The sequence below is a fragment of the Ovis aries genome, chromosome 17 (genome assembly GCF_016772045.2).
Source record: "Ovis aries strain OAR_USU_Benz2616 breed Rambouillet chromosome 17, ARS-UI_Ramb_v3.0, whole genome shotgun sequence".
In the NCBI taxonomy this organism is placed as follows: domain Eukaryota; kingdom Metazoa; phylum Chordata; class Mammalia; order Artiodactyla; family Bovidae; genus Ovis; species Ovis aries.
The window spans coordinates 30,067,164-30,095,147 of record NC_056070.1 but is presented as its reverse complement, the minus strand read 5'-3'; the positions used below and the strand labels follow the sequence as shown (position 1 = coordinate 30,095,147).

At 36.7% G+C, this 27,984-nt stretch overlaps 1 protein-coding gene across 1 annotated transcript in view; it reads left to right on the top strand.

Moving 5' to 3' along the window:
- The first annotated feature begins 515 nt into the window (after positions 1-515).
- The window catches only part of HSPA4L (heat shock protein family A (Hsp70) member 4 like), a 57,468-nt gene continuing 29,999 nt past the window's right edge, over positions 516-27,984 (top strand). Inside the window, exons 1-11 of the mRNA XM_012097511.5 lie at positions 516-1,158; positions 2,337-2,531; positions 13,431-13,488; positions 15,330-15,470; positions 19,103-19,225; positions 21,938-22,037; positions 22,361-22,494; positions 24,219-24,463; positions 24,604-24,680; positions 25,320-25,471; positions 26,289-26,395. Of these exons, the coding sequence (XP_011952901.3) occupies positions 701-1,158; positions 2,337-2,531; positions 13,431-13,488; positions 15,330-15,470; positions 19,103-19,225; positions 21,938-22,037; positions 22,361-22,494; positions 24,219-24,463; positions 24,604-24,680; positions 25,320-25,471; positions 26,289-26,395 (1,790 nt within the window). The 5' untranslated portion in view covers positions 516-700. The remainder of the gene's footprint in view (positions 1,159-2,336; positions 2,532-13,430; positions 13,489-15,329; positions 15,471-19,102; positions 19,226-21,937; positions 22,038-22,360; positions 22,495-24,218; positions 24,464-24,603; positions 24,681-25,319; positions 25,472-26,288; positions 26,396-27,984) is intronic.

Genomic DNA, 27,984 nt, shown 5'->3' with positions numbered 1-27,984 from the left:
TACAATAATAACAACAGTCTCATAGTTACATGTATCTTCTTCATTTTAACAGGTTTTAAACCTAGGGCTTGGTAGTTAAGTAACTTGCCAGAGGTCCTACCACTAGTAAGTTAGACCCAGCTGGAACCACAACCCAGTTCTTGTGACCCACCAAACCTGTCATACTTTCAGATAGGAGGTGCTCTTATTTCCTCCCAGAAATGGTAAAGAATGTAATAATAGTAATCTCTTGCGCCTGACCCCAGTTGTTTCATTTTTACTCTGATCTTTTAAGTGTTTTTTAATAGGAAAATTATTCTCACACTCTCAAGTTGTACAGAGAGTAATGGAGAACTAAATGGTCCTAGGAGAATTTCAGGATATTCTAGAATAAATAGATGGTGGCAGGCCTAACGGGACGGGGGCTACAAGGGGAACTGAGAATGGGTACAAGCCGGGGACCGCCCAGCAGCACGGGGGCCCGGGTTCTGTTAGCAGCAGCACCCAATCCCTGCCCTGCTCACGCACTGCCTGCTGGGAGACGCGGCCGCGACACCTGCCGCAGAGAGGACAGAGGATGGCGTCGTCGTCGGGAGTTACCATGTTTCCTGTGTGCTTGTGAGATGGAAGAGAGATCTAATTCTTTAATGAAGACAGACCGGAGCCAAAACATTGCTGAACATTACAGTACATCACAGTTTCCTCAGTACCGCCCTTGAAAATGGATTTCATGTTCCTCATAGCAACAGCAGCAGGAGCTATGGCCACCCTTGCTGCTGCTGCTATTGCAGCACTGGTTGTGGTAAAAAGCCTCAGTTCTTTCAAGAAGTGGACAAATAAGGACAATGAGCCTATGAAAAAACCTCGTAAAAAAGTCTTTCTCATGATACCAACAAACGGGAAACAGGAAACACATGAAGAATCAAGGAAGAAGCAACAGGAATCACACAAGGAATTGGGCAAGAAAGAAAAGGAAATCCCGGGAGAACTGAATGACAGGGAACAGAGCTATGAAGAACCGAATGACGAGGAATGGGAAACCGACGAAGAACTGAACGACGACCAACAGGACCACAAGGAACCAAATGACAAGGAACAGGAAACCCACAAAGAACTGAACAAGAAGGAAGAAAAAACTCAGGAAGAACTGAATGAGAAGGAACAGGGCAGCCAAACTTTGTAAGTGTAAACTATAACTTGGTTAAATTTCAGACACCGCCACTTATCCTGATCAAAGGAAAAAAGCCATTTGAACCACTGGAGGCTGCTTCTTTGGGGACCAAAGGGTGGCGGCTATGCACAGGCTTGCCTGGTGTCACAGGATACACAGACTTAATGTTGCTGTCCTGTAAAACTGGTTTTCAGAGGTAAGGGTTAGTGGAGGAGGCTGCTCCTTTTAGGATAAAGTGAGGGAAGTTACACCAAGGGAGTTGCATGTGTGTTGTTTCTTGACATGTTGGTTTTTTGGTGTTTCAAGCCCTTGTTAGGCTGGGGGAAGCAGTTCAGTCGACTTTCACACAAGATAGGACCCTTTTCCCTCGGGATCCGCGCGTCCCTGGGGAAGAGACGAGGCGAGGCCACCGGCGGCCGCACAATGGGCGCCACCTCACAGAGCTGGGAGCGGCGGGCGGGCGGCGGGGCCGCGCGGCGGGACTGAAAGCGCGCTGGCTGGCTGCACATGGGCCCCTCGGGGCGGCGAGGCCGTCGGGTGGGTGCTGGAGTTGCGGGCGGGCCTCTCCGAGGGAAAGACCGAGGCTGCAGCACCGGCCCAGCAACCGCCAGGCTACGCGCCCGACGCCGGGCAGGCCTGGGCAGTGCCTTGCCGCTGCAGCAGGCCGGGCCCCAGTTGCCAAAACAACCCAAAGGTGTTCTTCCAAACACGTGGGCAAACCGCTGGCCGGGCCAGAGCTAGCACCTCGTCCAGCCGCAGTGCGCCCTGCAGCCGCGCGGTGGCGAGCCAACCGGCTCCTCTTCCCCTCCTCCTCTCCAGCCTGATCCTGCCGGCTCCCCCTTCTCCCTCCCACTCCTGCCGGCTCAGCCGCCTCCATTTTCCAGATCTTTCTCGAACCCGCAGCTCCTCGGGCAGCCGTTGCCCGAGCGCTGACGGAAGCGGCCGAAGTCGGGGCCAGGAGCAGCCTCGGGCACGAAGGGGCAGCTCGCGCGCCGCCCCGGCGGCGGAGCGCGCAGGCGCAGACCCCAATAACTGCCGGTTGGAGGCTGCCGAACCGCAGTGGAGAGAGACCTGGGCGGCGGAGGCTGCGGCGCGGGCGGCTTTCCCCTCCTCCAAGGTTCCCCGACGCGCTGCCCTAGATTTAATGCGCAGCCATTTGGGGTCATCTCTCCTTTGCTTCTCGTAGGAGTCGTTCCAGGAGCAACAGCCCAGAAGAGGACGCGGTCCCCGCACCGAGGGCTTCTGCACCATCACCCCTACCATTAGGCGGCGGGATGTCTGTGGTTGGTATTGACCTCGGCTTTCTCAACTGCTACATCGCAGTAGCGAGGAGCGGCGGCATCGAAACCATCGCCAATGAGTACAGCGACAGGTGTACCCCGTAAGTGCCCGGTCTGGTGGTAATCCTGGGAAACGTTTCCTCCCGACCCTCACATTTGTCCCGCCTGCTGGTTTCTTCTGATGAGCCGAACTCTGAGATGACAGGTGCAGCCCATCAATTGCAGTCCGCGGGGTGGCGGGCCCAGGTGGGAGTCGGACTTCCTCGCTCCGCAAAGCTGCTTTTCCTTCAAGGACAAGGGACTTAACTCGTAGTGTTGGCGCATCTGTGTACCCACGCACCCCCCCCCACCGTCTCCCTTACCCCCCAGCCCCCGCGCGCCCCCCACCACGCCTCGGTCCCCCGGCGTCCCTGCTTTAGTTTTCAGGAAAAGGATTGGTGCGGGACCACCACGACATTCTGAACATTAGAGAAGGATCTTTAGTTCCCCACTCGCCTGGCTTGTTTGGGATTATTGGCCGAGGGCGGGCATCCGCGCTCGCTCAGTAAAAAAATTCTTTATTGTTTCTCCCCTTCCTCCTTTGCCGATCTGTCAACGCGACAGCTTTCTCTCAGAAAAGTAAGAAATGAAAGCTTAGAATGCAAAGGTCAGAATATGAGTTGCAGGTTCATCTGGCCCAGAAAGCCTTCTTTTGTTTGTTTTTTAAAAGAAGGGATTTTACCTCAGTGTCCTTGAGAATTGGGGGTAATCGGACGGGTTTCCAGGGGCGTAGGTTAGTGGTGCATTAATAGGGAGAGAATCAGGGATGGGAGTCGTTGGCCACGTGTCGGTAATGTTCATCCATTAAAGGAAAGTAGTGGAGGTAGAACCTATCGAAAGCATATTTCTACAGAATGAATTGTTGGAGAGGCAGAGGCATCTGTCCTGTATAAACATGATTGTGAAGTGATTCTATAATGAACACTTGATGAAAGAATTAGAAGGAGCGGCATTATGTCATGGAAACATGTATCCACATGTTCCATTGTTTCTGTGGTCTGGGAAGTTAGCAAATAATATAATTAAGACAGGGATATGAAAAACTAGCTTCTTAATGTAGATTCCTGTTACCGGTAATTTTATGAGGTAACTAACTGCCAATGTCTTATTTTCTATGGTTAAGCAACCAAACGTTGATTTGACCCTTCTGAATGGTCCAAAATATAATACTTTAAACATAAGACTAATCTTGTCCAAGATCAGTGTTAAGCTAAGGCTTTAAATAAGTATATTGCTAATCTTTTATGAATAAATTATGTCAAGGAGGTTTTGGCAATAGTTTACTTGGAGCAGTTTGTGTTTTGGTTTCTTTTAAAGAATATTCTAGAAGGTTTATACCCCCTTTTTCTAGATATATGCATTATATTTCTTTTGCTGAAATTCCTGTATACTTACAGTCTCAAATGTGAGCATAGGTCAGTTAATGTTGCTAGTACTGTTAGAACTCTTGCTTCTTTTTACATCTTTCTCTGGCTTTATGCACAATGAGACAGTGAAGCGTAAACTGTGAACTATTGATGACTTCATCTCTACAGCGTTTTAAGTCACAGCAGATATGGGTTTCTGCCAGAAAAGGACTAGGAAATTCCACTCTGCTCTTTCATCAGAGTAAAGGTTAATGGAGGCAGTTTTTGGCTTCAGGAACTTAGCCTATAGAGAAAAAATGAGAGGTCGGATGGATGTTCCCCTTAACTTTAAAGCCTTTTCCTAAAAGATCAGAAACTAGAATTGTAAAACAGATACTGCATTTCCAGGCTCAAAAATCTTATTAGTGGTTCCATGACTCTAAATTTAAAGAGCCTGGCCACACTTTCGAAGAGAGTTCTTTAGAAATTAGGCTGCTCATTTAAGTCTTCTAAAGTCTCTGTTAATATTCTTAAGCACATTGGCAAATTCTGTGTGGCTGAGGTTATCTTTCTGATTTGTATGTAAGAGAGTCATTTCTAATATCTAGATTTAATGAGGCTAAACCAAAGTAGAACGTTCTAAAAGTGGAAGGATTGTATTCCTAGCTTGTATCAGCAACTCTGCCCTTCTTTCTGGAGTTGCATACTGTCATGTATTTCAGAGTATACCTTTTATTGTTATTGAACTAGTACTTCATTGTAGTTTGGTGCTGTTAGAGTGTGTATTTACTTTGTGGGGCTTACATCATTGAGTGAAAACATAGCCCTTCCTGATTCCTAAATGTTTATTCATTAAATGCCTATCTTGCAAAAAATGTAACTATTGGAGGACCTGAAACTTTTCTAATACACCACAGTATTTAATAATACATATAAACTAGCTTTGCAAAAAAAAAATTCTTTGTATGTCCTTTTGCTAACATCAGTGTAATAGGACAAAGGCATTGCTAAGATGTAAATACTTTTTAAAAAGATCGTGTGGGAAGAAAAGTAGAAAATGTTTGATATAGTTGGTTTCAGCATCCACACTTTTTCACATTTCATTCTTTACATAATTATGTATGCATGGGAGAATCCTATGTATAACCAAGGACAATTTAATAAAAAAGATAATTGCTTAAGTTTTGGCCTATAGTGGGGCTCCAGTCCATGGGATTGCAAAGAGTCAGACACAGCTGAAGCGGCTTAGAACTTAGCACCCAATTTCAGTGTTTGTATAATCAAACACTGAATTTCCTTAAATCATCCCTTATTGGTATTCAGGTTTATATTTTCTTTTTATAAGCAGTGCTGCGATAACTATCTTTGTAACTAAATTTTTGACCCTTAATTCCTTCAAGTAAGTTTCTAGAATTAGAATTACTGAGTGTGCACATTTTTCAGGCCTTGAATGTTTATATTGTTCAATTAAGTATAGATGTAGGGATTGGAATTTCCATCTCAGACTCAGTTATATCAAAGTGGTTAGTTTCACACATGGGAAAAGAAAACTGGAGCCAGAAATCCTCATTCAATATCAGATTAAGGCATGTGGTCAGATAAAACATCAGTTCAGTCACTCAGTTGTGTCTTGACTCTGCGACACCATGGACTGCAACACATCAGGCTTCCCTGTCCATCACCAGCTCCTGGAGTTTGCCTCAAACTCATGTCCAGTGAGTTGGTGATGCCATCCAACCATCTCATCCTCTGTCGTCCCCTTCTCCTGCCTTCAATCTTTTGCAGCATCAGGTGGCCAAAGAGCTTCAGCATCAGTCCTTCCAATGAATATTCAGTACTGATCTTTAGGATGGACTGGTTGAATCTCCTTGCTGTCCAGAGGACTCTGATGCAGTCTTCTCCAACACCATAGTTTAAAAGCATCAATTCTTCAGTGTTCAGCTTTCTTTATGGTCCAGCTCTCACAGCTAAAACATGCTCCCTGCATTTTAAATTGATATTTAGTGATGATTTCTATGGGCTTAGCATTGTTTGCACTGGCATATGTATCACATCAATTCTATGAGTTTGATAATACTAGCTATCTTTTTTCATAAGAAGCCTTAAGCAAAGTTAAATATCTTGGCCAAGAAATAGCAGTGAAATGGATTTAGTTTCAGGCTTCTTTGACCCCAGTGTCCTTACATTATCTGTTGGCATACGGATGGTATCTACATATTGGGTAATGGGCTGTATTGGGACAAATTATCTGTCTGGGCATTTACTGTATAGAGAAGCATCGTTAATCAGTAAAGTCATCTGTTACTGTCTAGTTTCTAAGAAATATTATCTTGTTCTAAAATATTATTTTAGTATGCTTTTAAGTTATTTTAAGAACATGTAAAAATTTTGCTTCAATTTAGAAGTTGATATAAAAGTAGGTACACAAAATGTTAGTGCAAACCTATGGAGGAAAGCAGTGTGGAAAGACTAGAAACTATTAATAGTGAATATCTCTTGGAAGTAGATTATGGAAGTGTGCTCTTAATACATAGTCTGTAATGTTTTGAACTTCTATGAACTTACTTTACAATAAAGAAAATGGATCTTTTAATCAAACTTATTTCAAGACATTTTTGTTAGATGTATATATTTGTCTTACTATTAAAATTCTGCAGGATCCAGCTTAGCAGACTGAACAGTTCTCTGGTTTTCTGTCCTTATCAACGTATGTATAATCTGAAAATATGGGAAAATATTATTTATATACCACATCTCAGATATGTGAGATGTCCTATTCAATGAACAAAAGTAGAAATCACTTACCTTGAAGTACTGAAAATAAAAAATTTTTCTACATGGATAATGAGAAACTCCAGACATTAATAGTGACTTGTTGGGTAGGAGGACTTTTTAATGGTAATAGCAGTTCAGGTTAGGAGAAAATTTTCACATTTTTAAAATTATTCTTTGTACCATATGAAATGGTTTTATTTGTATGTTTTACTATGAGATTACATTAATTTTAAGTATTTTAAATACTGAAGAATTACATAAAGTATATCTCCTCTGCCTCTTCCCAACTACCTCCTAAACTTTAATATGTGTGTTTTTATACATAGTGAGTATATGTGTTATACTGGGATTTTTTTTTTTTAGCAAAAGTAGAGTTACATTTATATACATTCTGCAGTTGGCTTTTTCAAAATATAATGTGAACATTTCAAATTTGCTCTTATGACTCTACATCATTCTTCTTAATGTATGTACAGTATTCCTTTTATCTATACATGTCAATTAGTGTGTGTTGCAAAGTATTTTGCTGTTGACAAACAAAAATTCAGTGAAATTTTTTTTTAATGAAATTGTGCCTAGATGAGTGGATGGGCAGACGTCCCACACTTTAGCATGGCCAAAGCTAGTACTATAAAATCTTTTAGTATGAATATTATCTACAAAACAAAATGAATCTCTAGTCGTTGCCTTGAATTTGTAGCTGAAAAATTCTGAAAAAATTCTAGAAGGCAGGAATGATAGGTACCAATTACATAATATACATTGAGTTTAAGATGTTTAACATGCCTTTTAGTATGTGGTTAGTATGTGATTGGGTTTCCCTGATAGCTTAATTGGTAAGGAATCTGCCTGCAGTGCAGAAGACCCCGATTCAATTCGTGGGCCAGGAAGATCTGCTGGAGAAAGGGATAGGCTACCCACTCCAGTATTCTTGGGCTTCCCTTGTGGTTCAGCTGGTAAAGAATCTGTTTGCAATGCGGGAGACCTGGGTTCAATCCCTGGGTTGGGAGGATCCCCTGGAGAAGGGAAAGGATACCTACTCCAGTATTCTGGCCTGGAGAATTCCATGGACTTGATAGTCCATGAGATCACAAAGAGTTAGACACAACTGACCAACTTTCACTTCACTTAGTGTATGGTCATTATAATACAAATTAATGAGCATAGGTATGTTCTAATTAAATTTTACTTACAAAAATAGGTGGTAGTTGGTAATTTGCACATCTTTGTTCTAGGCAGTCATAATAAAAATGACAAAATTGTCTTTGAACTGATAAATTTTGAGTAAGATAATCAGTTTTCGGAATACGGTATCTAATTTAATAATTACACAGCATGTCTAATTTAAAGTACCTAATCAGCTTTTTAAATAAAAATTAAATCAGCTATGTAAATGTGTGTGTGATTTTTGTAGGGGCTTTCCAGGTGGGACAGTGGTATAGAATCTGCCTGCCAGTGCAGGAAACGTGGGTTCAATCCCTGGGTCGGGAACATATCCTGGAGTAGGAAATGGCAACCCATTCCAGTATTCTTGCCTGGGAAACCCCATGGACAGAGATGTCCAGAAGGCTACAATCAGTGGGGTCGCATAACTGAGCACACACACACGTGCAGCAGATTTCTGTTAATGGTTTTAAGTTAAGAACAAATTTAATTTGGGAGTTACACTTATTAGAAGCATTTGGAGACTACTAAAGGAATTTTTGTTTTTATATGCTAAAATATTTTATTCATTGTCCATATTGAAAGATTGGAAAGTTTATATTATTACTAAATCATAGATGTCTAAAAATTTTATATTTCTAAGCATTAGTCGCTCAGTCATATTGGACTCTTTGAGACCCCAGGGACTGTAGACCACCAAGCTCTTCTGTCCATGGGATTCTGCAGGCAAGAATATTGAAGTGGGTTCCTGTTTCCTAGTCTAATATTTCTAAGTAGCAAACTAAAAAAAAATGGTAACAGTCATTCCCTTACTTTTTTTCGAGATAGTTAAGTTTGAGAAATAATAATCACATGTTTCTGCTGTCAAAAGTCTCAAATCCTTAATTTGTTTAGAGGCATTGAAATAGAAAAGAATGTTTTCCTCAGATTATTTGAACCGCTAAGGGATTACTTTGTACAGAATACTAGTTGGGAAATGATGCAGTGGTTTTCAACTGGAGATTTTGTACCCTAGGGCGCATCTGACAGTGTCTGAAGATACTTGCAGTTGTCACACGGGGAGAGGGAACGGAAGAGAGCTAATGATATCTAGCAGGTAGAGAGGCCAGAGATGCTTCTAAAATCCTAGAGGGCACAAAATTGCCCCAGTCCCTCAACAAAAAATTAGCCCCAAATGTCTGTATTACCAAGACTGAGAAATCCTGCTCTATAGACATCTTGGCAACTATAGTTGAAAGGAGTTCCTCAGCGGTTGACAGTTTGATTCAGAGCCAAATTGGCCGTGTAAGGAACAAACCCCTTATTTAAACCAATTGATTGTCCTCTTATATCATTAATTCAGCTATTATATTTCTTTGCGTCTACTCAGTGATAGCAGAAGAGACTATAAATAGTAATTGTGATCTTATGGAACTGGCAAGGGAAAGCAGAAATTTCTAAAAACAGAGCTATTTTAAAGTGTCGATAATAGGATCAAGAGGTTTTGATTCCTTAGTGGAGATTTACAAAGAAGCAAACAAGTCTAGAGTGTTGACCTCTTAGGTGAGAAGTTTGATGGTCTGTTGGCAGTGTGTGTTTTCTCCAACATAACCATGCTTGGCTTTATAAGAGAGACAGTTAATTTTAGATTTTAGGGGAAAATACAAATACAACTTTCTTAAGTAACATCCTGTCTTTTGATTTTTATGCCCCTCCTCTACTAAAAGTTGTACAGAACATTTAGAAGTTCTGCTTATTTGTTTAATTTTGTGGCATTCTTTGAGAGTCTATGACTACTGTCACAATGGCAACATCAGCCTAAATATAATGGGTTTAAGCTGCATTGTAGACTCTTTTTTTTTTTCTTTTAGGTATAAAATGGATTTTCTAAATAGTAGTTGAAATAATCTATAGAAAGTGTAATTGGATTTTGTGATATATAGTTGGATAAACTGTTGAATATCCTTTTCTGGAAAAACTTTTGTGTCAACCTAATATATAGTATGTCTGTTTGCCTTGGTATTACTGAAAGGTAAAATTTTGAAAGAGAATGGGTATTTAAATTACTTTGATTTTTCTGAAAATCCTTGACAGATATTTATTTAATGGCTGTGCTATAGAATCTTGGGGGAAAAAAAAATTGAGGGAATTTGAAGACCTTTAGTATGTGAGAAGGACCTTTAGCTGGAGAAGGAAATGGCAACCCACTTTATTATTCTTGCTTAGAGAATGCCATGGACAGAGGAGTCGTGGGCTACAGTTGGTGGGGTCGCAGGGAGTCATATATGACTAAAGCAACTTAGCATGCATGCAGTATGTGAGGAGAGTTTTCTCTATCCAAACTGGGTATTTTCAAGTTATAACGTTAAATTTTTGAACTTTACAAGTTGTCTGCTTTTACCTAAAGAGAATGTCTGATGATAACTGTAGCTTTCTTCATGAAAAGATATAGGCATAAAACATATTTCAGTGAAATACAACCCCGAATACAGCAAATACAGTGAATACAACAATAAATGATAGTTGAATCAGTCTTACTTGATCTAAGAGTTTTAACAGAAGTTTAACTCTTGAGAATCAACCTAAGATTTTCTGTGCATTAATGATAGCCTTGTACTGAAAAATTAAAAGTTTTTCAAAGTGTATCCAGATAATGGAGTTGACAGCAAAATGGGTCTCAACTCCCAAAATAAAGCTGGCCAAGAGATGGCAAGTCCATATTTCTCTGAGTTTAGAGTGGAATGCCAACCATCTTCATGGATTTCTGTATCAGGCATGCAGAGTCTACTCTGGCAGAGACTATGTTGAATCAAGGAATTATTTGCAAGAGAAATGAAGGTGTCACCTGAACCACTGATTCTTAATATATCCTATTTACCTATTTTTACCAGATCACAAGTAAAGAAAAGTAACTTCTATTCTGTCATATATCAGTTCATCACATTTAACGTTTAGTTCTAAATAAATTCCTCCTTGGATATATCAAAGGCACTTCAGTCTCAACATAGCCAAAATAGAACTGGTGATGGTCCATCCCCAAACAGGTCCCTCTTACATCATTTTCTGTCTTATTGCATGGCACAGCTATTTACCCTCCAATGCAAACTGGAAACCTGTATGTTGTTATTGTTACTTACCTCTTCCTATTACCTATTCCAGCACTGTTCAGTAAAAATAAATATATGTGAGCCACATAATTTAAAATATTCTAATAGTTTCAATAAAAATACAAAATAATTTTAATATACTTGATTTAACTCAGTATATTCAGAATCTTATTTCAGCATGTAATCAGTGTTTTTAAATTAATAAGATATTGTTTCATACTTTAAGTACATCTCAATTCAGACTAGCCGCAGTGGGCCCCCAGTGGTATAGTCAGTTAGCACGCGTTACTTATACAGACTAGCTGCATTTCATGTGCGTAATAGCCATGTGTGTCTGGTGGCTGCCTGTTGCACTCTGAAGATCTAGTTCATCACCAAGTCCTTTGAGTTTTAGGTCCTAAAATCTCTTAATTCCTTTTCCTTTTATCTCAGCTGCCACTGTCCTGAATACTGAAGTTACAGGGTAGAGCAGCTACAAAGCAAACTATGGCCGTTTATTGGCTGTTGGGGAAACAGGACACAATTGCAGGGTTTTTAGCAGAGGACTTTCTGTCTTTAAAAGGATCACTCAGGCTGTTATATTGAGAATAGACGGTATACCTATATACTGGTAATGTCCTTTTCCATAAAACCCTACATGTTAAAATGCTTTCATTCAAGTTTTAATTAAGAAATCACATCTTCTACTTGCTTTTTCTAAGCTTTATTATCTATAAGTGATTATTTTCTTTTATTGCTAGTGTATGTTGATTTTCTTGATAGACTAAATTCTCCAAGCACATCGGATTGTAGCTAGTATAAACACAATGCCTGTAAATATTTGTTGATTGAATGAATTACAACTGAATTACAACCTGTAATTAACATTGAAACCATGGAAACATTTTCTTGAATCACAGCATGAAATGGTTTTTTGATAAAAATGGTACTCTACACGTTTATAAGCAGAATTATTAATGCATTTAAATGCAGTAATAAAAACAACATATTGTTCGTTTACCGTTCAGTTCAGTTGCTCAGTCATGTCCAACTCTTTGCTACCCTATGGACTGCAATACTCCAGGCCTGTCTGTCCACACCAACTCCTGGAGTTTACTCAAACTCATGTCCGTTGAGTCGGTGATGTCATCCAACCATCTCATCCTCTGTCATCCCCTTCTCCTGCCTTCAGTCTTTCCCAGCATCAGGGTCTCTTAACATGAGTCAGTTTTTCACATCATGTGGCTAAAATATTGGCGTTTCAGCTTCAGCATCAGTCCTTCCAATGAATAGTCAGGACTGATTCCCTTTAGAATGGACTGGTTAGGATCTCCTTGTAGTCCAAGGGACCCTCAAGAGTCTTCTCCAACACCACAGTTCAAAAGCATCAATTCTTTGGTGCTCAGTTTTCTTTATAGTCCCACTCTCACATCCATACATGACTACTGGAAAAACCATAGCCTTGACTAAGATGGACCCTTGTTGGCAACGCAATGTCTCTGCTTTTTAATATGCTGTCTGTGTTGGTCATAACTTTTCTTCCAAGGAGCAAGCAGACTCTTTTAATTTCATGGCTGCAGTCACCATCTGCAGTGATTTTGGAGCCCCAAAAATAAAGTCTGACACTGTTTCCACTGTTTCCCCATCTATTTCCCATGAAGTGATGGGACCAGATGCCATGATCTTCGTTTTCTGAGTGTTGAGCGTTAAGCCAACTTTTTCACTCTCTTTCACTTTCATCAAGAGGCTCTTTAGTTCTTCGTTTTCTGCCATAAGGGTGGTGTCATCTGCATATCTGAGGTTATTGATATTTCTCCCAGCAGTCTTGATTCCAGCTTGTGCTTCATCCAGCCCAGAGTTTCTCATGATGTACTCTGCATATAAATTAAATAAGCAGGTGACAATATACAGCCTTGACATACTCCTTTTCCTATTTGGAACCAGTCTGTTGTTCCATGTCCAGTTCTAACTGTTGCTTCCTGACCTGCATACAGATTTCTCAAGAGGCAGGTCAGGCGATCTGGTATTCCCATCTCTAAGAATTTTCCACACAGTCAAAGGCTTTGGCATAGTCAATAAAGCAGATGTTTTTCTGGAACTCTCTTGCTTTTTCAATGATCCAGTTGTTGGCAATTTGATCTCTGGTTCCAGAGATCATTTACCTATAGTCACTCACTAAATCTTCACACACCTCTCTGAGTAGGTATTATTATCAACACTGTCTTCAGCTGGGAAGCTGAGGCAAATAATGGTTAGGTAATTCCTGCAAGATTACTCGGCTGTTAAGTGGCAGAGCCAGGATTTAGATCCAAGTCATAGACTTAACTGAAATTTTTGAAAAATAATTTGGGGACCAATAAAATAATTTGGGGACCAATATATTGTTGCCAACTATTAGCACATTTTTTTAAATTCTAGCATTTATTCTGACAACTATTCTATTACTTAGGAAAGTTTAAAAATATGTAAAATTCTGATATCAATAACCTATGTTTTGAATACTACATGATTATATTCATCCTTAAATTCATTTTTGTATAAAGAGAAGCACAGTAGTAGTACATTAATATAAAAATACCTTGGAAACACTTTTTCTTTTTTCTCTGTTCAGAGCGTGTATATCTTTGGGATCAAGAACACGAGCCATTGGAAATGCAGCTAAGAGCCAGGTGAGTTGTTAATGTAGATGTTTTGACTTATAGGAAGAATTAACTTTATAATGGCAGCTAAGCTCCCAGTTTATATAATTAAAAGTGAAAAAAGAGAATAAAGAAGTTGACAGATCCTAATATCTTTGTATCTTACTAAATGTATTTTGCTTTGGATTGTAAAGTATTTCTTGAATTTTATTTTTTTTAAAATCTTAGCTGTGAGGTTAGGTTATGCTGTCAAGTGGCGTCAGGTTTTCCCTGTATGGTCACTTTTAATGAGGGATATGCTATCTAGAATACATACTTCTACAACAAGTGAATGATGTCTTTGTTAAAGAAGGTGGAAAAAAATTGGAGAAACTGGTTTTCAGAGTTAATTCTCTGTGGCTGCCACTTTACATGGAATCTGTTTTAGTATTCATATTTCTAGGCTTCTGAAATCCTTTTGCATAAAACATTCACTTTAACATTCCATGCTACAGGTTCATTTTTCTTAGACTTTGTTTATTGCCATGAACCAAATGCCCTTAACAGTTATTTTTTACATTTTAATATATACCTGAGTCTTTTCTTTATTACAAAATAACTGTTTAATGGAGCTATTTTTTTTCATGACTTTGTAGACATAATTGACTCATTTATCCAGGAATTGTTAAGATTTTGTAAATCAAATTGTCTTACAGTCAGCCTGAGTGTGAATGTTTTTTTCCTCCTTTTCCATTTTCATACTGCACATAACCAAATGTTTGTGCCAAAATGACCCCTTCACTAAAGGTTACTTCTCGTATTCTGGCTGATTTAAGGTATCATTGGGCTTAGAGTCTCTGAAGGAAGCAAACTATAAGTTATTTTTCCTAGAAAGCTACAGCAATCAACATAGTAATTCAGCATCCCTGTAGTTTTCATCTTATAATTGAAGGTCACTAAGAGGACAACAACTGGATCTCAGTGATATTCTGTAGTTTGAACTACATGTTCTAAATAAAGAAAAAACTACTTTGCCAAAATATAAGCTATTTACAAATGAGGACACATTAACTTAGCATGCTATATGGAAGGATTTTTAATTTACTAGCCTAGGAGAAGTTTTTAGCAGTGGAAGCAATGTAGTAATGCATGATAAAGTTCACGAAGGTATTTAGTGTAAAAGAAAAACAGGGTGATAAAAGACATAGTGTAAATATTAATAAAAACACAGATGAAAGTGGAAAGAAATGAAAAATACTAATTCATTAGCCTGAAAGTCTTGAAGAAAGCCAAATAAATGAGTTGTAGATAGATTTTCACTGTATTTGAGAAGTTTTGAAGTTTTGTTCTTTTTAAAAGACAGTTAATTTTGTTTTTAACATTCCAAGGGTAGGAGATAGTGGTTTTTTATCAATTTGTTCAGTTGCTCTGTTGTGTCTGACTCTTTGTGACCCCTTGGACTGCAGCACGCCAGGTTTTCCTGTCCTTATTTGTCTCCTGGAGTTTGCTCAAGCGCATGTCCATTGAGTAGATGGCATCCAACCTGCTCATCCTCTGTCGCCCCCTTCTCCTCCTGCCCTCAGTCTTTCCTAGCATCAGCGTCTTTTCCAGTGAATTGGCTCTTCAAATCAGGTGGCTAAAGTATTGGAGCTTCAGCTTTAGCATCAGTCCTTCCAATTAATATGCAGGGTTGATTTCCTTTACGATTGACTGGTTGGATATCCTTGCTGTCCAAGGAGACCTCTATCAATTAGAAACCAAAAAATTAAATGATAGTGTGTAATTCTGAACTTATGCAGATGTATAGGATAAGGAGACTTGGTGATTCTTAAATACTAGCGTGGTTTACTTTGCATTAATTCAGTAATTATAAAAATGTTTACTGCCAACAGATAGTCACGAATGTAAGAAATACAATTCACGGTTTCAAAAAACTTCATGGGCGATCTTTTGATGATCCTATTGTGCAAACTGAAAGGATCAGGCTTCCCTATGAGCTGCAGAAGATGCCGAATGGAAGTGCAGGGGTTAAGGTAAGTTTATATTCTTGGAATGCAAGCATTTGTTCAAATTAAAGAAACCAAATGCAGTAATATTGCTTATTTTTAAATACTTTTTAAAAAATTTAACCTATTTTCCTTTAGGTGAAATATATGCATACCAAGAAACAGGCAGTTTTTGTAGTGTGCTTTAGTGAATGCACAAAAAAAATCTTATTTAGAATAATAATCTTTTTAATCCAGATACTTTTATTGTCAAGGAAAAGGTATTATTATTTGGAGAACTTTCAGAGGTGAACCATTTTTAAGGGACAAAGGCAGAGGCATATGTGATTTAGAAAAATAGGCCCAAAAGTATATTAACTGCTATAATGAGTTTGCTCTAATTTAGAAGAATCTTGTGTTAGGAATATTAAAGCAAACTCTTCTTCCAAGTAAGAGATGGATTCTAGGTTTTTACTTCTATATCCTGAGAGAGTTGTAGATTGGTTAACAAAAACTAACAGAATACCCCAAAACAGATAGATTATATGACTTAGCAGTTCTACTATTAGGTATGTGTACATAAGAGAATTAAACCACTTGTACACACAAAAATTTGTACACTAATGTTCATAATAACATTATTTATAATAGCCAAGAAGTGGGAACAAACCAAGTGTCCACCAGCTGATGAGTATATGAACAAAACATGGTATAGTTATCCAGTGGCATGTATTATTTGGCCATAAAAAGACAGTATCTAGAAAACATGCTAACTGGGGGAAAAGAAACAATATAAAAGGCCACGTATTTTGTGATTTCATTTGTGTGGCTCTCCAGAATCAATGCAAATCAGTAGACACAGAAAATAGACTTATGGATGTTAGGAATTAAGGGTATCTCTACTTCTTAATTGTTAGGAATGGGTATCTCTACTGCTGCTGCTACTAATGGGACACTCTTTTTAAAATGATGAAAATGTACTACAGTTAGTGGTAATCAGTATACAAGTTTGAACACACTAAAACCACTTAATTGTACACTTCAGATGAATAAACTTTATGCAGTAAGATTTATATCTTAGAGCTAAAAATTTTAATAGCTGATTTTCAAATTGATACATATGTTTTTTTTTCAGATCCATAAACACTGAATGTTTTTTTAATATTCAATATTTTATTTTATTTATTTTTTTTTATTTTAATATCTTTAATTCTTACATGCGTTCCCAAACATGAACCCCCCTCCCACCTCCCTCCCCATAACATCTCTCTGGGTCATCCCCATGCACCAGCCCCAAGCATGCTGCATCCTGCGTCAGACATAGACTGGCGATTCAATTCTTACATGATAGTATACATGTTAGAATGTCATTCTCCCAAATCATCCCACCCTCTCCCTCTCCCTCTGAGTCCAAAAGTCCGTTATACACCTCTGTGTCTCTTTCCCTGTCTTGCATACAGGGTCGTCATTGCCATCTTCCTAAATTCCATATATATGTGTTAGTATACTGTATTGGTGTTTTTCTTTCTGGCTTACTTCACTCTGTATAATCGGCTCCAGTTTCATCCATCTCATCAGAACTGATTCAAATGAATTCTTTTTAACGGCTGAGTAATACTCCATTGTGTATATGTACCACAGCTTTCTTATCCATTCATCTGCTGATGGACATCTAGGTTGTTTCCATGTCCTGGCTATTATAAACAGTGCTGCGATGAACATTGGGGTACATGTGTCTCTTTCAATTCTGGTTTCCTCGGTGTGTATGCCCAGCAGTGGGATTGCTGGGTCATAAGGTAGTTCTATTTGCAATTTTTTAAGGAATCTCCACACTGTTCTCCATAGTGGGTGTACTAGTTTGCATTCCCACCAACAGTGTAGGAGGGTTCCCTTTTCTCCACACCCTCTCCAGCATTTATTGCTTGCAGATTTTTGGATCGCAGCCATCCTGACTGGTGTGAAGTGGTACCTCATTGTGGTTTTGATTTGCATTTCTCTAATAATGAGTGATGTTGAGCATCTTTTCATGTGTTTGTTAGCCATCCGTATGTCTTCTTTGGAGAAATGTCTATTTAGTTCGTTTTAAGGTGTACATATTTCCATGTTTAGAAGAGGATTCTGACTACAGGATGGATGATGAATTGTAGAAAGGAGACATGAGACTTAACAATAGTTCAAAAAAAAGACACGATAAGAAATTAAGGACAAATTGAAAATTAGGAAGTCATATTTTAGGTGAAATTTGTGGATCAAGACATGCTGAGTAGGAAGCTGATGGGTTATGATAGCAATAAATGTAATAAAGAGTAATGTTCATGTGTCCTTTAGATATGTTAACTTCCAGTTAATGACTATGTGGAACAGTTTTATTCTAAACTACTAAAGTGTTTTATTCTTTAAAAAGAAAATTAAAAATTATGCTTTGTGAGTAGTTTGATTAAAAACAAAATAATTTTTACAGAAAGTCAAAACCTAATTTTTAAGTGATATAATTTTTATGCAGTTGTAGTGAGTGTATGTAAGCTAGTTGAAGAGGCTTTGAAAACATCAATCAACCATGCATTGAACTAAGTTTCTTCATCCTTTGAAGACTGAAGATCTTTAGCATTCGATGTCTCAAGCAGTTTATCCATTTATTTTTTCTGACATTTGTTTGAATATGCTTTGATGTTTATTTCATCTAACTTTTATATTCTTCAAAAAAATTCTGTATTGTTGTGCCTCCTATAATCAGACTAAGACACATGGTACTTGATTCATTTTCCCTTATTTTGGTGTGCTTGATTTCTTCTTGTGTTTAAATTTCATATAATTTCATGTAATTCTTGGTTTTAAACTTACCTGTAAATTGATTTGGAAACAAATGGATATCAAGTTTAGGTCTGTTTCATAGTAAATTTTATATTATTATTCATATTTACACAGTTAAATAAATACATTGTACTGCCTGAGAAGCTCTTTAAAGCTCTTCCAAAGTTTAGTGTTTTAGCATAAAATTACTTGCTCTTGGGGATACAGAGATGAAATACCTAGCCTTTTCTTCTGTAAGTTGTAGTTATTGTATGGGTTCTAAGTTAACTTTCTATTGCTTATAAATATTGTGGTTGTCATTGTGAAAGAGTTTGCTTATTTGAATAAAGCATAGTATTCCTCGGTCAAGCACTGTGAAGTTTCATTTTATGTACTTAAATTCAAACTAGTCAAACCTGTGTATGAAATTGTTATTTTTTAAAATTAAAAAATTCCATGTATGCATCTCTAATGTTTAATTATCCCCTGAGGCCTTGGTAATTATCCCCTGAGGCCTTGGAGTAATGTATATAAAGTTTCCTTATTTAAATAAAGATTTTTTTTCCTGTGTTCTCATTTTCTTTTCACAAAACTATATTACTAACGCTTTCATTTTAAAGAAAGATAATTTGACCTTTTTCCCTTTATTTGTTTACAAGAATAGTAAATGATAAAACTTGCTTTTGTGGGAGATGGGGATCTAGAGCAGGTAAAGACTTGATTTTTTGGTTGTAATACTATGGGTAAAGCACTGGAACTTCACAGAGATGAGATATGATGATCCTAGAGCAATATTTTTGGTATGTAAGTTCATTGAGTAAGGACTCTGCCTTTTTCATTAAATACTAGATGAATAAATGACTCATTAAATATTTCCACTTGGGCTTCAGGTGCGATACCTAGAAGAAGAAAGACCTTTTGCAATTGAGCAGGTTACTGGGATGCTATTGGCTAAGCTTAAAGAGACTTCAGAAAATGCTTTGAAGAAACCAGTGGCTGACTGTGTGATTTCAGTAAGTTTTACCTCAGTACTGAACACTCTTGAATCATATTTTCCAGTGTATTAATGTTATATGGAAATGTTTTTCTTCCCTTATCTAGTAAATAACCTCCAGTTTTTTCTTTTATGTTAAAAATTTTTTTCATTTGGTGAAGTTCAGGATTGAGTTTCCCATAAAGTTAATTGTGATAATCAGCTAATCTTTAAAAACAAAACAAAAAAAAAAAACTAATGTATGTGATTAGTTGGTGATTGCTATACCTGCCACTTACCCTTAAGAATCTTTCTAGGTGGCGCTTAAACATCCCAACTCCAGGGAACCTTAACACTTAACATCAAAGGTTGAAAATGCCCAGCTGGAAATTTGAGATTGTGTATATTCTGTATCCGGAAGAAAAGATCCTTTTTTAGAAATGATAAATTAGATGTATTTAATGTGTATACTTCTATATATATGCATATGTATACAGGTTTTGACATATGAATATACCCGTGAAACATCATCACAGTCAGTATAATAAACATGTTTATCACCCCTCAAAAATCAACTTAAGCTTTAAAGGTAAAAATAGTTTGAATATAAGGTAAAAAACATGGTGCTTTGATATACATGATGAAAATGATCACTATAGTCAAACAAATTAATATATCTATCTCCTATAGTTACCTTTTTTTGTGTTTGTGTGGCAAGAGTACCTGAGATCTACTTTCTTAGCAAATTTCAGCATATATACAGTATTATTAACTGTAACCATGCTATACATTAGATTTCTAAAAGTTATTCTACATAAATAAAATTTTATACACTTTGACCATTGACTTCTGATTTCCCCCACTTCCCTATCCCTGATAACTACCATTTTATTCTATCCTATGAATTTGACTTCTTCAGATTCCACATATAGGTTAGATCATGCAGTATTTTTCAGAAAGAAAAGATCTTTCTTTTAAGGATTCTTAACATTTAATCATTTACCCTGTCTTTTATCTCTTGAGATCCCGCTAGATATTGACAACTAGATTTTAAGTTATATGTTGTCACCTAAATGTGAATATATTTAGTACTGTTAAACTTGGCTACAGAAGTTCCCTCACATCATCAGAAGAATAAAATATTATGACTCTTCAGTGAATTTAGTAATTATGTCAGAAATTAGTATCAGAATATGGCAGTGAATTTCTTGGCCATTATTAACTTTGTAATTAGTGCAATAAGCCCGTGTGAGCTATACAAGGGGAATTTTTTTCTGTTTTATGTACTGTCATATCCCTCATGGCTAAAAAAGCACCTGGTACATAAGTTCTCAGTGAATATTAAGTGAACCATAGCTTATAATATACATTTTTATCAGAAGGATAGTACCAAAATCAGGATATACAGACTTGTCAAAATTCAAGTTCTTTTAGCGTTATTATCTATTAAATGAAATTTCTAAATTCAGAAAGCAGTTAGCTTGAAATTGGAAGAGCCCCAAGTCATTTTGTACATGAATGTACTCAGTTTTTTATAAATCTGTAGACTAAAGAAGAGTGCTTCTTACTTTGATAATACTAAGTATATGTAATCTTAATTATGTTTTAAATTATGAGTTTATTTTTAATAGAAACATAACCTAATGTTTTTTGGTGATTTATAAAGAAACATGCTCATCGTAAGCCCCCTGCAATATAGTTTCCCCTCCTTTTGGAATATAACCGTTGTAAACATTTGGGAGTGTATTCTTCTAGTAGTATATACACACAAAAAAATGAAATTATGCTATACGTGCACCCCCTTTTTTAATGTAATAAAGATACTATTCCATGACAGTTCAGATCGATCTGATTCTAACATCCACATCAGATTTCTTTATGTGGATATAACATATTTACCAATCTCATTTTAACAGACTCTTGGTTGTTAATGTTTCATTATTAAATATAAACAAATATGTATTTTTATAGAAGAGACCAACATGAGATGGATTTAGATGAACAGATTTTTGAAATTCTACAGTATTACTCTATTTTACTAATTGCTTTAAATTTGTGTTCATACTTCAGGTAAAACTTTTGATACAGCAATTGACAACCTTAAAAAAAAAAAATAAGGGGGGGTGGCGCTTCCCTGGTGGCTCAGATAGTAAAGAATCTGCCTACAGTGTGGGAGATCTGGGTTCAGTCCCTGTGTTGGGAAGATCCCCTGGAGGAGGGCATGACAACCCACTCCAGTATTCTTGCCTGGAGAATCCCCGTGGTCAGAGGAGCCTGGCAGGGAACAGTCCATGGGGTCACAGAGAATTGGATGCAACTGAAGTACTCTTGCCTGGAAAATCCCATGGACGGAGGAGCATGGTAGGCTGCAGTCCATGGGGTCGCGAAGAGTCCGACACGACTGAGCAACTTCACTTTCACTTTTTACTTTCATGCATTGGAGAAGGAAATGGCAACCCACTCCAGTGTTCTTGCCTGGAGAATCCCAGGGATGGGGGAGCCTGGTGGGCTGCTGTCTATGGGGTCGCACAGAGTTGGACATGACTGAGGTGGCTTAGCAGCAGCAGAGCAACTAAGCACAACCTAAAAAAAAAAAAAAAAAACAGTATTTTTTCTCATTTATTTAATTAGAACACCATTTATTACTTTGCATAAGTTTTGGTGTAATTATTTTCATTTTCAGTTGGTGAAATGTTTAAGTAAAATGTATTACAATGAACTAATACACTTGATTATTGTTTCACAATACCAGATTCCTAGCTTTTTCACTGATGCTGAGAGAAGATCTGTGATGGCTGCAGCCCAGGTTGCAGGTTTAAATTGTTTAAGGTTAATGAATGAAACTACTGCAGGTGAGCAGTTTGCAATTTGAAAATCACTGTCATTAAAATATTATAGTTTTTTTCCAATTCGTACAAGGCATTTATTTTTAATAACTCTGTTCTGTCCTGATATCTTAAAAGCTTATCATTTTGGAGTACAGCATTTTGGCAGAGATTAAACATGTCTTACATTGACTCAAGTCATTAACATTATAGGGTAGAAAAAATAAAACATTAACCAAATTGCGAAAAGTTATTTTACTTTGAAGCTAACTAAAAGGTAGTATCAACATGACTTATTTATTGTTTTCCAAGCGATTGCTTTGCTAATCTCATTCTTTGTTCTTGCATAGTTGCACTAGCATATGGAATTTATAAACAGGATCTTCCTCCATTAGATGAGAAACCAAGAAATGTAATATTTATTGATATGGGACATTCTGCCTATCAGGTCTCGGTTTGTGCTTTTAACAAAGGAAAACTTAAAGTAAGTAAAGAAATGATTTGCTATATTTAATTCTAATGGTTAAGAGCATATTAGAGTAAATGGAGAACTGTAATGCATGGGTTTAAACCCTGGTTCTGCCACTTAAAAACTATGACCTTGAGCAGATTATGTAACCTCGCCAAATCTCAGGCTCCTCACCTGAGGATATTATCAGTATCTCATAGAATTTTTGAGGATGAAATGAATTAAAGTTTATAAGATGCTTGGAATACCACATTGTAGTTATTATGTGTTAGCTATTTTTTATTAGTGTTGAGATGTTTGTCACCTATCAGGGAGCATAAATTACATATTTATAAATGTACATAGGAAACATCTTCTAAAATGATTACCATTGTCTTTAGAAACCTTTCTATCCAGGAATCCCAACAAAATTTTCTACAATGTGGTGTTACTTACCTCTCCGTGCTTATCTTTTTATAGCCTTTGGTTTTATATTCATTTTTACATTAATTATCTTACCCAGACTTACATACACTCTCTGTCCCTGTTACACACATGTATAGAATTTGCTCAGAAGATTAAATGCTTTGGGCTACCCAGAACCTTTTAGAGCCTTTTGTGTTGAAGTTTATATTACTATATTAACATCCTTGTAATCATAAAATTAAAGGGAAGTTACTCATAGTGAATATAGGAGTCTGTTCATTGATTCTCCATGTTAATCTGTGGGATAACATCCCCCTCAGACTATGTTCACATCCAACTGTGATGTTTACCACTATTCCACCACCCATCCTTATGAAAAAGGCTGAAACACACCAACGTGGAACTCTACTTTCTGGCAATGACTATTATAACTAGTTATTTTTACCCTCTGCCACAGGGAGATAGACTAGATGTCTTGGTTCTATGGTTTCAAGAGCTATATCATTGAAGTGTGTGACTTTTCTGCTCCTTTTCTATTACACTGCTTAGTTGAGGCCAGTTGTTCAACAAGCGTATTAAATTCTTGTCTCTCCTCTTCATTTTTTTCTTAAATTTTCTTTTATGGTTCCTTACATGCTCTTTTGTTCCTTCTGTATGTTTATAAAAATAGTCTGGCTTTTTAGGGGAGTGGGGGCAGTAATTCTTGATTTGTAAATTTGTAAAACATTTTTCTAGAACTTTTTTAAAAGCACTTTTTATTTTGTGTTTGTATTGGAGTATAGCCAATTAACAGTGTTGTGATAGTTTTGGGTGAACACTGAAGGGACTCAGCCATACATAAACATTTATCATTTCTCCCTCAAACTCCCCTCCCATCCAGGCCACCGCATAACAAACACTGAGCAGAGTTCCATGTTTGATCAATTAAAATATTTTATATTTAATCTTTGGATTGGCTCCTCTTGGCTGTTTTGTGTTTGGTTACATACTTAGGACTCTTTCTTTGCTCTCTTAAACTTGGTTTTTGGCCCATCTGTTCAATGCTGTTGTAGAACCAAAGGATGTGAGATAATGAACTTTTAGTCACTGCAACTCAACTTTTCAGAATTAGTTACTCTCTCACATAGGTATATAGGTCTATAAAGTAGATAATTCTGAATGGATAAATATGTTGGCTAAATATGATAATTAATATAAGTGATTCCAAATTTGGCACACCTGTGATTTTTGACAAGTTCTTTGGTTTTAAGTTTAAAAGGTTTTTTCAGGGAGGTTTAGTTTTAGAAAGCATGTAATATTTCTGAAACTTCAGTTCTGGTTTTTCAATTAAACAGGTCTTGGCTACTACCTTTGATCCATATTTGGGTGGCAGGAACTTTGATGAGGTTTTAGTAGACTACTTCTGTGAAGAGTTCAAGACAAAATATAAGATAAATGTGAAAGAAAACTCTCGGGCCTTGTTGCGTTTATATCAGGAATGTGAAAAACTAAAGAAGCTAATGAGTGCAAATGCATCAGATCTTCCACTGAACATTGAGTGTTTCATGAATGACCTTGATGTTTCTAGTAAAATGAACAGGTACCATGTATGTTTTCAATTGAAAAGTATTTCCTCATTTTATGTTTGGATCGTGTCTAGTTTTTTTCATTCTGTTATTTCAGAAGATATGCTCAATTTTTATACCTCCAAATAATGACTTCTGTTTCATTTTCCCACAGGGCTCAATTTGAACAATTATGTGCTTCCCTCTTAGCCAGAGTTGAACCACCGTTAAAAGCAGTAATGGAACAAGCTAGTAAGTGAAAGTTCCTGAACTAACCATCAAAACTGTACCATGGTGTTACTGTAACGGGGTAGAAATTTGTAAAAGCAATAAAAAAGTCATGTGTGTTCTTTTTTTAAGATTAGTATTTCTTATTTTAGAGAAGGCGTTTATAACTCATTCTTTATTCATAAGACAAGGGCCACTAGACATCAGAGTTTATGAGAACTTGTCCTGGCCCATACTGTTTACATCATAAAACTAATGCTTGTTATTTGAAGGTATTTTTATAAGTAAGTTTTTAAAGATTGATCAGAAGTAGAACTGAGAACATGACTGCTTTTTGTTAAGGTTTTTCATGACCAATTAAAAACTAGTTCCTATGGGAATTTGTGAGGGAGAAGTTAGAAAAAATGAAGGACTCTGAACAGTTTCTCTAAGTCCATGAAGTGCTTGTCTGTTTTATGGTCACTTCATCATCTGGACCAAGTACAGTGCCTGATATGTAGATAATATCTATTAAATTTTGCTTTTTTCCAAATTTATTTTTTTTCTTCTACCTTGTTTTGAGTAAATTAAAAAATTCATTTTTTTAAAAAAGTACTTTCCAGAGTCTACTGTTCCCTTTTTTTATAAAGACTGTCATAATTTTTGAAACATTTTGTTTTCCAGACTTACAGCGTGAAGACATAAGTAGTATAGAAATTGTAGGGGGAGCAACACGAATTCCTGCTGTGAAAGAGCAAATCACTAAATTCTTTCTTAAAGACATAAGTACCACATTAAATGCTGATGAAGCTGTTGCAAGAGGATGTGCATTACAGGTATGATAATTAGTCTTTAGAAATTTTAGAATGTATATTTTGCCAGAAATATGGTAATAGGCCTCAAAGAACTTTTTAATTTATTATCTGGTCCAACCACTCAACAATAAGCTAAAGTGGTGTTGGAGAAAACTCTTGAGAGTCCCTTGGACTGCAAGGAAATCCAACCAGTCCATTCTAAAGGAGATCAGTCCTGGGTGTTCATTGGAAGGACTGATGCTAAAGCTGAAACTCCAATACTTTGGCCACCTCATGTGAAGAGTTGACTCATTGGAAAAGACTCTGATGCTGGGAGGGATTAGGGGCAGGAGGAGAAGGGGACAACAGAGGATGAGATGGCTGGACGGCATCACCGACTCAATGGACATGAGTTTGAGTAAACTCGGGGAGTTGGTGATGGACAGGGAGGTCTGCCGTGCTGCGATTCATGGAGTTGCAAAGAGCTGGACGCAACTGAACAACTGAACTGAAATTGAAATTATTGCTGATAAATAAAGGTTATGTCTATCCCATTTGTTTTTACGCTATCATAGGACTGTATGTCATTAACTACACTGAAAGACATTTATTTTATGAATTCTTATGATTATTCCCATTTAAAATTATTTTTTTGAGATTAAAAAATATTTTACATAAATTTTTGTAAAGTCACAGGAAGAGTGCTCTGACACTTTAAAATTTTACGTAGTTATTACCAAAAACCCAGAAAATTTTTAAATGGAACAGTTTTATTATAACAACTTTGTTAAGCAGTCATGGTAACATGGGGTATGTTTGGTGTTTTTTGATTTAAATATGGTATCCATCTTATTTTCAGTGTGCAATTCTCTCGCCAGCATTTAAAGTGCGTGAATTTTCCATAACAGACATTGTTCCCTATTCAATCACATTAAGATGGAAGACCTCTTTTGAAGATGGAACTGGGTAAGTTACTTTTAAAGCCTTGGTTAGAGCTTATCAAAATAAGAAATTGAACCTACTTTTCTAAATTAGAGGAATTTATACTCCTTAAACTTGTCAAACACTTTAGAATAGTATTTTAGAAACAAGGATAATATAAAAACATGATATATCTGTAAACCATGAAGGGCATATTTTTAGTTAATATTTTATTATAAAAGTAAAACATTCTCAGTTTCAAATATAAATCACAGTATAGAAATATAAAAACTTAAAAAAAGATCTGTATTTGCTATACTCCAACTCTCTTAGCCCATTTTATTGAGATAACTCTTGTTAACAACTGGGTATATATTTATCCTCCTGGAGGAGGAAATGGTAACCCACTCTAGTATTCTTGCTTGGAAAATTCCGTGGATAGAGCAGCCTGGCAGGCTGCAGTCCATAGGGTCACAAAGAGTTGGACGTGACTGAGCACACACACATCGATCTATCCAGTCATTTTCTTTCAATATCCAAATAAAAACATGTACTTTTAAAATATTTACATGATCATGTGTATATATCCATAAAAATTGCATTCCCAAATATATATCACCTTTCCATATCAACAGACAGTAACTTTTCAGACAATTGTAGGTGCCATAATTTAACCAGTATATTGTTAAGTTATGTTTTTCCTGTTTTAAGCAAGTGCTATTAGGACTATCCTTGTACATATCTCCTTGTTTGGTTGTGTTTGATATATCTAAGGTAACTATGTAGGACTGAAATTGAGCCAGAGGGTTATGAACATTATTTTAACTTAATACTGCCAAATTATCCACTAAAAAGAATATACCAAGCTATATTCCTAATAACATTGAATGAGATAATGTACTTTAGCTCATTTTCTCCTGTATATTTAAATGTAACATTCTAATAGTAAAGACAATTAGCACTTTGTTATTTTCATTTCTGTTATAAGCTAGTCTTTTTGTGCTTTGACATTAGCATTTCCTTTTGCATAAACTGCACAGCATTTAAATTGTTTACTTTCCTTCCAAAATAAAAATCTGTATTTGATACTATATTTGACTTTTTAGATGTATAGTTTGTATAATAAAGTAAACCTGTATTTAAGTTTTGAAGTTGCTTTTAAGATTTTGTTCTGTGTTCTACACATCCCCTAGAAGTTGACATTGTTGTGCAAATTTCAAAAATATGGATTATCAACCTAATTGGAAGGTTTTGCAGGACATGTGTTAATGTCAACTTTGAGGCAAGAAATATTATTTTTTAAAGTTAATTTCAGTTAAGTGTATAAGTGATCCAAAAAAATTTATAAGAAAACACATTGGAAGTTTAGATATATTCTAGTGACTACAATAAGAAAGTAGGAGGTAGTTGTAGGATAGAGGAAAAGGTCCATAAAAGTGACATTTTCAAACCATGCATAATTAATAGGATGATAGAATTGCTTTTGTAGCTTTTAAAGCTTCCTGTAAGAGAAAATACTATAAAGGACATTGTTCATCAACTGAAAAACTTGGGAGTTTGGTTTATAGATTTAAGTATTAAAGTTTATAAAGTAGATAGCTGTACTATGGTTATATTAGAGAATGTCCCTGTTA